General features: G+C 58.5%; 1 protein-coding gene across 1 annotated transcript in view; it reads right to left on the reverse strand.

Moving 5' to 3' along the window:
* The window catches only part of LOC132386193 (girdin-like), a 65958-nt gene that overhangs the window by 36738 nt on the left and 13496 nt on the right, over positions 1-15724 (reverse strand). The window contains exons 6-7 of the mRNA XM_059958476.1: positions 2815-3002; positions 2580-2717 (exon numbers count right to left, since the gene is read on the reverse strand). Coding sequence (XP_059814459.1) covers positions 2580-2717; positions 2815-3002 — 326 coding nt within the window. The remainder of the gene's footprint in view (positions 1-2579; positions 2718-2814; positions 3003-15724) is intronic.

Here is a 15724-nt window from a genome sequence, read left to right on the forward strand (position 1 = left end):
TAGGGTGCCCTCGTACAGTCATAGAAACGGGACCTTCGGCCCATCTAGTCCCTGCCGCACCATCGACCCGCACCGGGACCGTATCCCTCCATGCCCCTCCCCATCCACGCACCTACCCAAACTTCCCTTGAGCGCTGGGAGTCGAGCCGACGCCCTCGTGAGGCTGTGGAATTCTGCACCCCCCCCCCCCCCAAGTGGACGGAGGACGGACGGAGGCTTACAAGAAGTCCGCGCGCGTGTTATCATAAGGGACGTTCTGACAACAGAGGGAAACAGGAGATGCCCGTCATGGGGGGGGGGGGGGGGGAGGGAATGAAGCCTCAGAAAGGGTAAATAGTCTGATTAGCCAAACAGATGGGAATGAGGGAGAAATGTCATTAAGGTGATGAATTACTGGGCTTTTTACACATTTTGAGTTGTAAGGTTGAAGCTATTTTCAAAACGATTTAACGCACAGAGGTATTCTTCCCTTGGAAGTAATTAAAATGCGCCAATGATTTGATCCACTCTGAATATGTTGCAGTTTGTCACTGTATATTAGCTAAGAGGTACCTTCTGAGTGAAGCGGATTCCCCCGCCCATCTTCCCCTTAAACTTCTCCCCTTTCTCATCTTTTCTCGTTCAACTCTCCTCCGCTTGCTTGTTCTTTTATGTACTCGTCTAAATATATGCGTGATTACTCAGTGAATTTCCCAATAATTATGCAGAGGCTGCCTGGGTACTTGTCAACAAACGTCTTAGCAGGGCTTGAATCGGGATATTTTAAAGTTTAGTGTTATTGGAGGGTGATGTAATTGGTGGAAACGGACGTAATTCTCAACAACCAACATTGAGTTGGGGTTTCGCTTCAAGGAAGCTGCTCTGACGCGATGACGTCATTATGCAAAGTCCTTTTTACCGCCCTTAAAGTTCTGCACTGGTTTGTCCATAAAAGTGAGTTGTTGTGTTTCCCTTAATCTTAAGATTAAGCTTAATTAAGGTTAAAATTGAGGTTAATTAAAAAGGAAATTAAAAAGGTTCGATATTGTCATTAAAAAAATATTGGATAGGTATATGGACAGGAAAGGAATGGAGGGTTATGGGCTGAGTGCGGGTCGGTGGGACTAGGTGAGAGTAAGCGCTCAGCGTGGACTAGAAGGGCCGAGATGGCCTGTTTCCGTGCTGTAATTGTTATATGGGTCAAGGTCAGGCAAAGGGGACTATCTCAGATTGGCTTCGAATGAGATGGCCTGAAGACCCTGTCTCCACTCTGTGTGTCTCCGAGGTGTGTCATTGATCTAAGGAAATGGTTAGCGTTATGCTGTTACAATAGACAATAGGTGCAGGAGTAGGCCATTCGGCCCTTCTAGCCAGCACCGCCATTCACTGTGATCATGGCGGATCATACACAATCAGTACCCCGTTCCTGCCCTCTCTCCATATCCCTTGACCCCGCTATCTATAAGAGCTCTATCTAACTCTCTCTTGAATGCTTCCAGAGACTTAGCCTCCACTGCCTTCTGGGGCAGAGCATTCCACATATCCACCACTCTCTGGGTGAAAAAGTTTTTCCGCATTTCTGTTCTAAATGACCTACCCCTTATTCTTAAACTGTGGCCTCTGGTTCTGGACTCACCCATCAGCGGGAACATGCTTCCTGCCTCCAGCGTGTCCAGTCCCTTAATAATCTGATATGTTTCAATCAGATCCCCTCTCATCCTTCTAAATTCCAGTGTATACAAGCCCAGTCGCTCCAATCTTTCAACATACGACAGTCCCACCATTCCGGCAATTAACCTTGTGAACCTGCGCTGCACTCCCTCAATAGCAAGAATGTCCTTCCTCAAATTTGGAGACCAAAGCTGAACACAATACTCCAGGTGTGGTCTCACCAGGGCCCTGTACAACTGCAGAAGGACCTCTTTGCTCCTATACTCAACTCCCCTTGTTATGAAGGCCAACATGCCATTAGCTTTCTTCACTGCCTGCTGTACCTGCATGCTTACTTTCATTGACTGATGTACAAGAACACCTAGATCTCGTTGTACTTCCCCTTTTCCTAACTCGACTCCATTTATATAGTAATCTGCCTTCCTGTTCTTGCCACCAAAGTGGATAACCTCACATTTATCCAAATTAAACTGCATCTGCCATACATTTGCCCATCATTAAAGACCCCCGCCACCCAGGACATGCCCTCTTCTCATCTAAAAATTAAAAAAAATTGGATAGGGATATGGACATGGAAGGAATGGAGGGTTAAGGACTGAGTGCAGGTAGGTGGGACAAGGTGAGGGTAAGCGTTCGGCACGGACTAGAAGGGCTGAGATGGCCTGTTTCCGTGCTGTAATTGTTATGTGGTTATAAAATGCTTCTGCCATTTTTTAAATGAATATCTGCATTATCTCTGGATTTTTTTGATCCCAATCTGAGAAGACCACGGTTAATGTCTCCTTTGTTCTCCCATCTCCACTTCCTTCCAGACGGTTTTATGCATTATTCTTGAACCACTAGATTGCACAAGTTTCGGGTTCCAACGGGAGTTGCAGCGCATGATTTGCCACGGAGGAGACTGCCTGGGCCCCCGGGGGCCCCCGTACCTCGCGGTCGCGGTCCTCCCGCAGGGTCTGCAGACGCTCCTCGAGCCGCGACTTCTCCGCCAGCAGCTCCGAGTTGTGCAGCTCCGCGTCCCGCACGTTCTCCTTCTCGGAATCCAGCTGCGATCGGAGCCTGGCCAGCTGCGGAGGGGACGGCACAAGGTGAGGGCGGGTGCAGCTGCGTGCGCGTGACTACCCCACCCCCCCCCCGCCCCCCACGGTCCCGCTCCCCGCTTACCGCCGCCTGCAGCTGCTGCCGCTCCTGCTCCAGGCCGGCGGTCCGGGCACCGCTGCTGACCTCGGCCGCCCGGCAGCTCTGCCTCAGCTCCTCGTGCCGGCGCCTCAGCTCCTGGTTCTCCCGCTCCAGCTGCGCCAGCTGCCTCGAGGCCGCCTCGCCCACCTCCTCGCTGAGGGGCCTCGCGGTACCTGAGGAGTGGACGGGACAGCTGAATCTCGTCGGTATCGAACCCCTGTCAACGGCCTTTCCTCCCCCTCTCCTGGATCTCCACTGCTTCCCCCCTTTATATCTCGCCCACACCCCCCCCCGAAACACCTTCACCACCCCCTCCTAACTGGCTTCACGAGAGGAGACGGGGTTCATCCTGTCGTCCATGTCTAACACCAGCTCTCCCGGTCCAAGGACTGTGTGATGGGAGGGTGTGGAGGGAGCTTCACTCTGTGTCTGACCCCGGGAGTGTGTGATGGGACGGTGTGGAGGGAGCTTCACTCTGTGTCTGACCACAGGAGTGTGTGATGGGACGGTGTGGAGGGAGATTCACTCTGTGTCTGACCCCGGGAGTATGTGATGGGACGGTGTGGAGGGAGATTCACTCTGTCTGACTCCGGGAGTGTGTGATGGGACGGTGCGGAGGGAGATTCACTCTGTGTCTGACTCCGGGAGTGTGTGATGGGACGGTGTGGAGGGAGATTCACTCTGTGTCTGACCCCGGGAGTGTGTGATGGGAGGGTGTGGAGGGAGCTTCACTCTGTCTCTGACCCTGGGAGTGTGTGATGGGACAGTGTGGAGGGAGCTTCAGTCTGTGTCTGACCCCGGGAGTGTGTGATGGGACGGTGTGGAGGGAGCTTCACTCTCTGTCTGACCCCGGGAGTGTGTGATGGGACGGTGTGGAGGGAGATTCACTCTGTGTCTGACCCCGGGAGTGTGTGATGGGACGGTGTGGAGGGAGCTTCACTCTGTCTCTGACCCCGGGAGTGTGTGATGGGACGGTGCGGAGGGAGATTCACTCTGTGTCTGACCCCGGGAGTGTGTGATGGGACGGTGTAGAGGGAGATTCACTCTGTGTCTGACCCCGGGAGTGTGTGATGGGACGGTGTGGAGGGAGATTCACTCTGTGTCTGACCCCGGGAGTGTGTGATGGGACGGTGTGGAGGGAGATTCACTCTGTGTCTGACCCCGGGAGTGTGTGATGGGACGGTGCGGAGGGAGATTCACTCTGTGTCTGACCCCGGGAGTGTGTGATGGGACGGTGTGGAGGGAGATTCACTCTGTGTCTGACCCCGGGAGTGTGTGATGGGACGGTGTGGAGGGAGATTCACTCTGTGTCTGACCCCGGGAGTGTGTGATGGGACGGTGCGGAGGGAGATTCACTCTGTGTCTGACTCCGGGAGTGTGTGATGGGACGGTGTGGAGGGAGATTCACTCTGTGTCTGACCCCGGGAGTGTGTGATGGGACGGTGCGGAGGGAGATTCACTCTGTGTCTGACCCCGGGAGTGTGTGATGGGACGGTGTGGAGGGAGCTTCACCCTGTATCTGACCCCGGGAGTGTGTGATGGGACGGTGTGGAGGGAGCTTCACCCTGTATCTGACCCCGGGAGTGTGTGATGGGACGGTGTGGAGGGAGATTCACTCTGTGTCTGACCCCGGGAGTGTATGATGGGACGGTGTGGAGGGAGCTTCACCCTGTGTCTGACCCCGGGAGTGTGTGATTGGACGGTGTGGAGGGAGCTTCACCCTGTATCTGACCCCGGGAGTGTGTGATGGGACGGTGTGGAGGGAGCTTCACTCTGTGTCTGACCCCGGGAGTGTATGATGGGACGGTGTGGAGGGAGCTTCACCCTGTATCTGACCCCGGGAGTGTGTGATGGGACGGTGTGGAGGGAGCTTCACTCTGTGTCTGACCCCGGGAGTGTATGATGGGACGGTGTGGAGGGAGCTTCACCCTGTATCTGACCCCGGGAGTGTGTGATGGGACGGTGTGGAGGGAGCTTCACTCTGTGTCTGACCCCGGGAGTGTGTGATGGGACGGTGCGGAGGGAGATTCACTCTGTGTCTGAACCCGGGAGTGTGTGATGGGACGGTGTGGAGGGAGATTCACTCTGTGTCTGACCCCGGGAGTGTGTGATGGGACGGTGTGGAGGGAGCTTCACTCTGTGTCTGACCCCGGGAGTGTGTGATGGGACGGTGTGGAGGGAGCTTCACTCTGTGTCTGACCCCGGGAGTGTGTGATGGGACGGTGTGGAGGGAGCTTCACCCTGTGTCTGACCCCGGGAGTGTGTGATGGGACGTTGTGGAGGGAGCTTCACTCTGTGTCTGACCCCGGGAGTGTGTGATGGGACGTAGTGGAGGGAGCTTCAGTCTGTGTCTGACCCCGGGAGTGTGTGATGGGACGGTGTGGAGGGTGCTTCACTCTGTGTCTGACCCGGGAGTGTGTGATGGGACGGTGTGGAGGGAGCTTCACTCTGTGTCTGACCCCGGGAGTGTGTGATGGGACGGTGTGGAGGGAGCTTCACTCTGTGTCTGACCCCGGGAGTGTGTGATGGGACGGTGTGGAGGGAGATTCACTCTGTGTCTGACCCCGGGAGTGTGTGATGGGACGGTGTGGAGGGAGCTTCACTCTGTCTCTGACCCCGGGAGTGTGTGATGGGACGGTGCGGAGGGAGATTCACTCTGTGTCTGACCCCGGGAGTGTGTGATGGGACGGTGTGGAGGGAGATTCACTCTGTGTCTGACCCCGGGAGTGTGTGATGGGACGGTGTGGAGGGAACTTCACTCTGTCTCTGACCCCGGGAGTGTGTGATGGGACGGTGTGGAGGGAGATTCACTCTGTGTCTGACCCCGGGAGTGTGTGATGGGACGGTGTGGAGGGAGATTCACTCTGTGTCTGAACCCGGGAGTGTGTGATGGGACGGTGTGGAGGGAGATTCACTCTGTGTCTGACCCCGGGAGTGTGTGATGGGACGGTGTGGAGGGAGCTTCACTCTGTGTCTGACCCCGGGAGTGTGTGATGGGACGGTGCGGAGGGAGATTCACTCTGTGTCTGAACCCGGGAGTGTGTGATGGGACGGTGTGGAGGGAGATTCACTCTGTGTCTGACCCCGGGAGTGTATGATGGGACGGTGTGGAGGGAGCTTCACCCTGTGTCTGACCCCGGGAGTGTGTGATTGGACGGTGTGGAGGGAGCTTCACCCTGTATCTGACCCCGGGAGTGTGTGATGGGACGGTGTGGAGGGAGCTTCACTCTGTCTCTGACCCCGGGAGTGTGTGATGGGACGGTGCGGAGGGAGATTCACTCTGTGTCTGACCCCGGGAGTGTGTGATGGGACGGTTGTAGAGGGAGATTCACTCTGTGTCTGACCCCGGGAGTGTGTGATGGGACGGTGTGGAGGGAGATTCACTCTGTGTCTGACCCCGGGAGTGTGTGATGGGACGGTGTGGAGGGAGATTCACTCTGTGTCTGACCCCGGGAGTGTGTGATGGGACGGTGCGGAGGGAGATTCACTCTGTGTCTGACCCCGGGAGTGTGTGATGGGACGGTGTGGAGGGAGATTCACTCTGTGTCTGACCCCGGGAGTGTGTGATGGGACGGTGTGGAGGGAGATTCACTCTGTGTCTGACCCCGGGAGTGTGTGATGGGACGGTGCGGAGGGAGATTCACTCTGTGTCTGACTCCGGGAGTGTGTGATGGGACGGTGTGGAGGGAGATTCACTCTGTGTCTGACCCCGGGAGTGTGTGATGGGACGGTGCGGAGGGAGATTCACTCTGTGTCTGACCCCGGGAGTGTGTGATGGGACGGTGTGGAGGGAGCTTCACCCTGTATCTGACCCCGGGAGTGTGTGATGGGACGGTGTGGAGGGAGCTTCACTCTGTGTCTGACCCCGGGAGTGTGTGATGGGACGGTGTGGAGGGAGATTCACTCTGTGTCTGACCCCGGGAGTGTATGATGGGACGGTGTGGAGGGAGCTTCACCCTGTGTCTGACCCCGGGAGTGTGTGATTGGACGGTGTGGAGGGAGCTTCACCCTGTATCTGACCCCGGGAGTGTGTGATGGGACGGTGTGGAGGGAGCTTCACTCTGTGTCTGACCCCGGGAGTGTATGATGGGACGGTGTGGAGGGAGCTTCACCCTGTATCTGACCCCGGGAGTGTGTGATGGGACGGTGTGGAGGGAGCTTCACTCTGTGTCTGACCCCGGGAGTGTATGATGGGACGGTGTGGAGGGAGCTTCACCCTGTATCTGACCCCGGGAGTGTGTGATGGGACGGTGTGGAGGGAGCTTCACTCTGTGTCTGACCCCGGGAGTGTGTGATGGGACGGTGCGGAGGGAGATTCACTCTGTGTCTGAACCCGGGAGTGTGTGATGGGACGGTGTGGAGGGAGATTCACTCTGTGTCTGTCCCCGGGAGTGTGTGATGGGACGGTGTGGAGGGAGCTTCACTCTGTGTCTGACCCCGGGAGTGTGTGATGGGACGGTGTGGAGGGAGCTTCACTCTGTGTCTGACCCCGGGAGTGTGTGATGGGACGGTGTGGAGGGAGCTTCACCCTGTGTCTGACCCCGGGAGTGTGTGATGGGACGTTGTGGAGGGAGCTTCACTCTGTGTCTGACCCCGGGAGTGTGTGATGGGACGTAGTGGAGGGAGCTTCAGTCTGTGTCTGACCCCGGGAGTGTGTGATGGGACGGTGTGGAGGGAGCTTCACTCTGTGTCTGACCCCGGGAGTGTGTGATGGGACGGTGTGGAGGGAGCTTCACTCTGTGTCTGACCCCGGGAGTGTGTGATGGGACGGTGTGGAGGGAGCTTCACTCTGTGTCTGACCCCGGGAGTGTGTGATGGGACGGTGTGGAGGGAGATTCACTCTGTGTCTGACCCCGGGAGTGTGTGATGGGACGGTGTGGAGGGAGCTTCACTCTGTCTCTGACCCCGGGAGTGTGTGATGGGACGGTGCGGAGGGAGATTCACTCTGTGTCTGACCCCGGGAGTGTGTGATGGGACGGTGTGGAGGGAGATTCACTCTGTGTCTGACCCCGGGAGTGTGTGATGGGACGGTGTGGAGGGAACTTCACTCTGTCTCTGACCCCGGGAGTGTGTGATGGGACGGTGTGGAGGGAGATTCACTCTGTGTCTGACCCCGGGAGTGTGTGATGGGACGGTGTGGAGGGAGATTCACTCTGTGTCTGAACCCGGGAGTGTGTGATGGGACGGTGTGGAGGGAGATTCACTCTGTGTCTGACCCCGGGAGTGTGTGATGGGACGGTGTGGAGGGAGCTTCACTCTGTGTCTGACCCCGGGAGTGTGTGATGGGACGGTGCGGAGGGAGATTCACTCTGTGTCTGAACCCGGGAGTGTGTGATGGGACGGTGTGGAGGGAGATTCACTCTGTGTCTGACCCCGGGAGTGTATGATGGGACGGTGTGGAGGGAGCTTCACCCTGTGTCTGACCCCGGGAGTGTGTGATTGGACGGTGTGGAGGGAGCTTCACCCTGTATCTGACCCCGGGAGTGTGTGATGGGACGGTGTGGAGGGAGCTTCACTCTGTGTCTGACCCCGGGAGTGTATGATGGGACGGTGTGGAGGGAGCTTCACCCTGTATCTGACCCCGGGAGTGTGTGATGGGACGGTGTGGAGGGAGCTTCACTCTGTGTCTGACCCCGGGAGTGTATGATGGGACGGTGTGGAGGGAGCTTCACCCTGTATCTGACCCCGGGAGTGTGTGATGGGACGGTGTGGAGGGAGCTTCACTCTGTGTCTGACCCCGGGAGTGTGTGATGGGACGGTGCGGAGGGAGATTCACTCTGTGTCTGAACCCGGGAGTGTGTGATGGGACGGTGTGGAGGGAGATTCACTCTGTGTCTGACCCCGGGAGTGTGTGATGGGACGGTGTGGAGGGAGCTTCACTCTGTGTCTGACCCCGGGAGTGTGTGATGGGACGGTGTGGAGGGAGCTTCACTCTGTGTCTGACCCCGGGAGTGTGTGATGGGACGGTGTGGAGGGAGCTTCACCCTGTGTCTGACCCCGGGAGTGTGTGATGGGACGTTGTGGAGGGAGCTTCACTCTGTGTCTGACCCCGGGAGTGTGTGATGGGACGTAGTGGAGGGAGCTTCAGTCTGTGTCTGACCCCGGGAGTGTGTGATGGGACGGTGTGGAGGGAGCTTCACTCTGTGTCTGACCCCGGGAGTGTGTGATGGGACGGTGTGGAGGGAGCTTCACTCTGTGTCTGACCCCGGGAGTGTGTGATGGGACGGTGTGGAGGGAGCTTCACTCTGTGTCTGACCCCGGGAGTGTGTGATGGGACGGTGTGGAGGGAGATTCACTCTGTGTCTGATCCCGGGAGTGTGTGATGGGACGGTGTGGAGGGAGCTTCACTCTGTGTCTGACCCCGGGAGTGTGTGATGGGAGGGTGTGGAGGGAGCTTCACTCTGTCTCTGACCCTGGGAGTGTGTGATGGGACAGTGTGGAGGGAGCTTCAGTCTGTGTCTGACCCCGGGAGTGTGTGATGGGACGGTGTGGAGGGAGCTTCACTCTGTGTCTGACCCCGGGAGTGTGTGATGGGACGGTGTGGAGGGAGATTCACTCTGTCTCTGACCCCGGGAGTGTGTGATGGGACGGTGTGGAGGGAGCTTCACTCTGTGTCTGACCCCGGGAGTGTGTAATGGGAGGGTGTGGAGGGAGCTTCACTCTGTCTCTGACCCTGGGAGTGTGTGATGGGACGGTGTGGAGGGAGCTTCAGTCTGTGTCTGACCCCGGGAGTGTGTGATGGGACGGTGTGGAGGGAGCTTCACTCTGTGTCTGACCCCGGGAGTGTGTGATGGGACGGTGTGGAGGGAGATTCACTCTGTGTCTGACCCCGGGAGTGTGTGATGGGACGGTGTGGAGGGAGCTTCACTCTGTGTCTGACCCCGGGAGTGTGTGATGGGAGGGTGTGGAGGGAGCTTCACTCTGTCTCTGACCCTGGGAGTGTGTGATGGGACAGTGTGGAGGGAGCTTCAGTCTGTGTCTGACCCCGGGAGTGTGTGATGGGACGGTGTGGAGGGAGCTTCACTCTGTGTCTGACCCCGGGAGTGTGTGATGGGACGGTGTGGAGGGAGATTCACTCTGTGTCTGACCCCGGGAGTGTGTGATGGGACGGTGTGGAGGGAGCTTCACTCTGTCTCTGACCCCGGGAGTGTGTGATGGGACGGTGCGGAGGGAGATTCACTCTGTGTCTGACTCCGGGAGTGTGTGATGGGACGGTGTGGAGGGAGATTCACTCTGTGTCTGACCCCGGGAGTGTGTGATGGGACGGTGTGGAGGGAGCTTCACTCTGTGTCTGACCCCGGGAGTGTGTGATGGGAGGGTGTGGAGGGAGCTTCACTCTGTCTCTGACCCTGGGAGTGTGTGATGGGACCGTGTGGAGGGAGCTTCAGTCTGTGTCTGACCCCGGGAGTGTGTGATGGGACGGTGTGGAGGGAGCTTCACTCTGTGTCTGACCCCGGGAGTGTGTGATGGGACGGTGTGGAGGGAGATTCACTCTGTGTCTGACCCCGGGAGTGTGTGATGGGACGGTGTGGAGGGAGCTTCACTCTGTCTCTGACCCCGGGAGTGTGTGATGGGACGGTGCGGAGGGAGATTCACTCTGTGTCTGACTCCGGGAGTGTGTGATGGGACGGTGTGGAGGGAGATTCACTCTGTGTCTGACCCCGGGAGTGTGTGATGGGACGGTGCGGAGGGAGATTCACTCTGTGTCTGACCCCGGGAGTGTGTGATGGGACGGTGTAGAGGGAGATTCACTCTGTGTCTGACCCCGGGAGTGTGTGATGGGACGGTGTGGAGGGAGATTCACTCTGTGTCTGACCCCGGGAGTGTGTGATGGGACGGTGTGGAGGGAGATTCACTCTGTGTCTGACCCCGGGAGTGTATGATGGGACGGTGTGGAGGGAGCTTCACCCTGTGTCTGACCCCGGGAGTGTGTGATGGGACGGTGTGGAGGGAGCTTCACCCTGTATCTGACCCCGGGAGTGTGTGATGGGACGGTGTGGAGGGAGCTTCACTCTGTGTCTGACCCCGGGAGTGTGTGATGGGACGGTGTGGAGGGAGCTTCACTCTGTCTCTGACCCCGGGAGTGTGTGATGGGACAGTGTGGAGGGAGATTCACTCTGTGTCTGACCCCGGGAGTGTGTGATGGGATGGTGTGGAGGGAGATTCACTCTGTGTCTGACCCCGGGAGTGTGTGATGGGACAGTGTGGAGGGAGATTCACTCTGTGTCTGACCCCGGGAGTGTGTGATGGGATGGTGTGGAGGGAGATTCACTCTGTGTCTGACCCTGGGAGTGTGTGATGGGACGGTGTGGAGGGAGCTTCACTCTGTGTCTGACCCCGGGAGTGTGTGATGGGACGGTGTGGAGGGAGCTTCACTCTGTGTCTGACCCCGGGAGTGTGTGATGGGAGGGTGTGGAGGGAGCTTCACTCTGTCTCTGACCCTGGGAGTGTGTGATGGGACAGTGTGGAGGGAGCTTCAGTCTGTGTCTGACCCCGGGAGTGTGTGATGGGACGGTGTGGAGGGAGCTTCACTCTGTGTCTGACCCCGGGAGTGTGTGATGGGACGGTGTGGAGGGAGATTCACTCTGTGTCTGACCCCGGGAGTGTGTGATGGGACGGTGTGGAGGGAGCTTCACTCTGTCTCTGACCCCGGGAGTGTGTGATGGGACGGTGCGGAGGGAGATTCACTCTGTGTCTGACTCCGGGAGTGTGTGATGGGACGGTGCGGAGGGAGATTCACTCTGTGTCTGACCCCGGGAGTGTGTGATGGGAGGGTGTGGAGGGAGCTTCACTCTGTCTCTGACCCTGGGAGTGTGTGATGGGACAGTGTGGAGGGAGCTTCAGTCTGTGTCTGACCCCGGGAGTGTGTGATGGGACGGTGTGGAGGGAGCTTCACTCTGTGTCTGACCCCGGGAGTGTGTGATGGGACGGTGTGGAGGGAGATTCACTCTGTGTCTGACCCCGGGAGTGTGTGATGGGACGGTGTGGAGGGAGCTTCACTCTGTCTCTGACCCCGGGAGTGTGTGATGGGACGGTGCGGAGGGAGATTCACTCTGTGTCTGACTCCGGGAGTGTGTGATGGGACGGTGTGGAGGGAGATTCACTCTGTGTCTGACCCCGGGAGTGTGTGATGGGACGGTGTGGAGGGAGATTCACTCTGTGTCTGACCCCGGGAGTGTGTGATGGGACGGTGTGGAGGGAGATTCACTCTGTGTCTGACCCCGGGAGTGTATGATGGGACGGTGTGGAGGGAGCTTCACCCTGTGTCTGACCCCGGGAGTGTGTGATGGGACGGTGTGGAGGGAGCTTCACCCTGTATCTGACCCCGGGAGTGTGTGATGGGACGGTGTGGAGGGAGCTTCACTCTGTGTCTGACCCCGGGAGTGTATGATGGGACGGTGTGGAGGGAGCTTCACCCTGTATCTGACCCCGGGAGTGTGTGATGGGACGGTGTGGAGGGAGCTTCACTCTGTGTCTGACCCCGGGAGTGTATGATGGGACGGTGTGGAGGGAGCTTCACCCTGTATCTGACCCCGGGAGTGTGTGATGGGACGGTGTGGAGGGAGCTTCACTCTGTGTCTGACCCCGGGAGTGTGTGATGGGACGGTGCGGAGGGAGATTCACTCTGTGTCTGAACCCGGGAGTGTGTGATGGGACGGTGTGGAGGGAGATTCACTCTGTGTCTGACCCCGGGAGTGTGTGATGGGACGGTGTGGAGGGAGCTTCACTCTGTGTCTGACCCCGGGAGTGTGTGATGGGACGGTGTGGAGGGAGCTTCACTCTGTGTCTGACCCCGGGAGTGTGTGATGGGACGGTGTGGAGGGAGCTTCACTCTGTGTCTGACCCCGGGAGTGTGTGATGGGACGGTGTGGAGGGAGCTTCACCCTGTGTCTGACCCCGGGAGTGTGTGATGGGACGTTGTGGAGGGAGCTTCACTCTGTGTCTGACCCCGGGAGTGTGTGATGGGACGTTGTGGAGGGAGCTTCACTCTGTGTCTGACCCCGGGAGTGTGTGATGGGACGGTGTGGAGGGAGCTTCACTCTGTGTCTGACCCCGGGAGTGTGTGATTAGACGGTGTGGAAGGAGCTTCACTCTGTGTCTGACCCCAGGAGTGTGTGATGGGACGGTGTGGAGGGAGATTCACTCTGTGTCTGACCCCGGGAGTGTGTGATGGGACGGTGTGGAGGGAGCTTCACTCTGTGTCTGACCCCGGGAGTGTGTGATGGGACGGTGTGGAGGGAGCTTCACTCTGTGTCTGACCCCGGGAGTGTGTGATGGGACGGTGTGGAGGGAGCTTCACTCTGTGTCTGACCCCGGGAGTGTGTGATGGGACGGTGTGGAGGGAGCTTCACCCTGTGTCTGACCCCGGGAGTGTGTGATGGGACGTTGTGGAGGGAGCTTCACTCTGTGTCTGACCCCGGGAGTGTGTGATGGGACGTTGTGGAGGGAGCTTCACTCTGTGTCTGACCCCGGGAGTGTGTGATGGGACGGTGTGGAGGGAGCTTCACTCTGTGTCTGACCCCGGGAGTGTGTGATTAGACGGTGTGGAAGGAGCTTCACTCTGTGTCTGACCCCAGGAGTGTGTGATGGGACGGTGTGGAGGGAGATTCACTCTGTGTCTGACCCCGGGAGTGTGTGATGGGACGGTGTAGAGGGAGCTTCACTCTGTGTCTGACCCCGGGAGTGTGTGATGGGACGGTGTGGAGGGAGATTCACTCTGTGTCTGACCCCGGGAGTGTGTGATGGGACGGTGTGGAGGGAGATTCACTCTGTGTCTGACCCCGGGAGTGTGTGATGGGACGGTGTGGTGGGAACTTCACTCTGTCTCTGACCCCGGGAGTGTGTGATGGGACGGTGTGGAGGGAGATTCACTCTGTGTCTGACCCCGGGAGTGTGTGATGGGACGGTGTGGAGGGAGCTTCACTCTGTGTCTGACCCCGGGAGTGTGTGATGGGACGGTGTGGAGGGAGCTTCAGTCTGTGTCTGACCCCGGGAGTGTGTGATGGGACGGTGTGGAGGGAGCTTCACTCTGTGTCTGACCCCGGGAGTGTGTGATGGGACGGTGTGGAGGGAGATTCACTCTGTGTCTGACCCCGGGAGTGTGTGATGGGACGGTGTGGAGGGAGCTTCACTCTGTGTCTGACCCCGGGAGTGTGTGATGGGAGGGTGTGGAGGGAGCTTCACTCTGTCTCTGACCCTGGGAGTGTGTGATGGGACAGTGTGGAGGGAGCTTCAGTCTGTGTCTGACCCCGGGAGTGTGTGATGGGACGGTGTGGAGGGAGCTTCACTCTGTGTCTGACCCCGGGAGTGTGTGATGGGACGGTGTGGAGGGAGATTCACTCTGTGTCTGACCCCGGGAGTGTGTGATGGGACGGTGTGGAGGGAGCTTCACTCTGTCTCTGACCCCGGGAGTGCGTGATGGGACGGTGTGGAGGGAGATTCACTCTGTGTCTGACCCCGGGAGTGTGTGATGGGATGGTGTGGAGGGAGATTCACTCTGTGTCTGACCCCCGGAGTGTGTGATGGGACGGTGTGGAGGGAGGTTCTCTCTGTGTCTGACCCCGGGAGTGTGTGATGGGACGGTGTGGAGGGAGCTTCACTCTGTGTCTGACCCCGGGAGTGTGTGATGGGACGGTGTGGAGGGAGCTTCACTCTGTGTCTGACCCCGGGAGTGTGTGATGGGACGGTGTGGAGGGAGCTTCACTCTGTCTCTGACCCCGGGAGTGTGTGATGGGACAGTGTGGAGGGAGATTCACTCTGTGTCTGACCCCGGGAGTGTGTGATGGGATGGTGCGGAGGGAGATTCACTCTGTGTCTGACCCCGGGAGTGTGTGATGGGACAGTGTGGAGGGAGATTCACTCTGTGTCTGACCCCGGGAGTGTGTGATGGGATGGTGTGGAGGGAGATTCACTCTGTGTCTGACCCTGGGAGTGTGTGATGGGACGGTGTGGAGGGAGCTTCACTCTGTGTCTGACCCCGGGAGTGTGTGATGGGACGGTGTGGAGGGAGCTTCACTCTGTGTCTGACCCCGGGAGTGTGTGATGGGAGGGTGTGGAGGGAGCTTCACTCTGTCTCTGACCCTGGGAGTGTGTGATGGGACAGTGTGGAGGGAGCTTCAGTCTGTGTCTGACCCCGGGAGTGTGTGATGGGACGGTGTGGAGGGAGCTTCACTCTGTGTCTGACCCCGGGAGTGTGTGATGGGACGGTGTGGAGGGAGATTCACTCTGTGTCTGACCCCGGGAGTGTGTGATGGGACGGTGTGGAGGGAGCTTCACTCTGTCTCTGACCCCGGGAGTGTGTGATGGGACGGTGCGGAGGGAGATTCACTCTGTGTCTGACTCCGGGAGTGTGTGATGGGACGGTGTGGAGGGAGATTCACTCTGTGTCTGACCCCGGGAGTGTGTGATGGGACGGTGTGGAGGGAGCTTCACTCTGTGTCTGACCCCGGGAGTGTGTGATGGGAGGGTGTGGAGGGAGCTTCACTCTGTCTCTGACCCTGGGAGTGTGTGATGGGACCGTGTGGAGGGAGCTTCAGTCTGTGTCTGACCCCGGGAGTGTGTGATGGGACGGTGTGGAGGGAGCTTCACTCTGTGTCTGACCCCGGGAGTGTGTGATGGGACGGTGTGGAGGGAGATTCACTCTGTGTCTGACCCCGGGAGTGTGTGATGGGACGGTGTGGAGGGAGCTTCACTCTGTCTCTGACCCCGGGAGTGTGTGATGGGACGGTGCGGAGGGAGATTCACTCTGTGTCTGACTCCGGGAGTGTGTGATGGGACGGTGTGGAGGGAGATTCACTCTGTGTCTGACCCCGGGAGTGTGTGATGGGACGGTGCGGTGGGAGATTCACTCTGTGTCTGACCCCGGGAGTGTGTGATGGGACGGTGTAGAGGGAGA

Source organism: Hypanus sabinus, unplaced genomic scaffold, assembly GCF_030144855.1.
Source record: "Hypanus sabinus isolate sHypSab1 unplaced genomic scaffold, sHypSab1.hap1 scaffold_1052, whole genome shotgun sequence".
Taxonomy (NCBI): domain Eukaryota; kingdom Metazoa; phylum Chordata; class Chondrichthyes; order Myliobatiformes; family Dasyatidae; genus Hypanus; species Hypanus sabinus.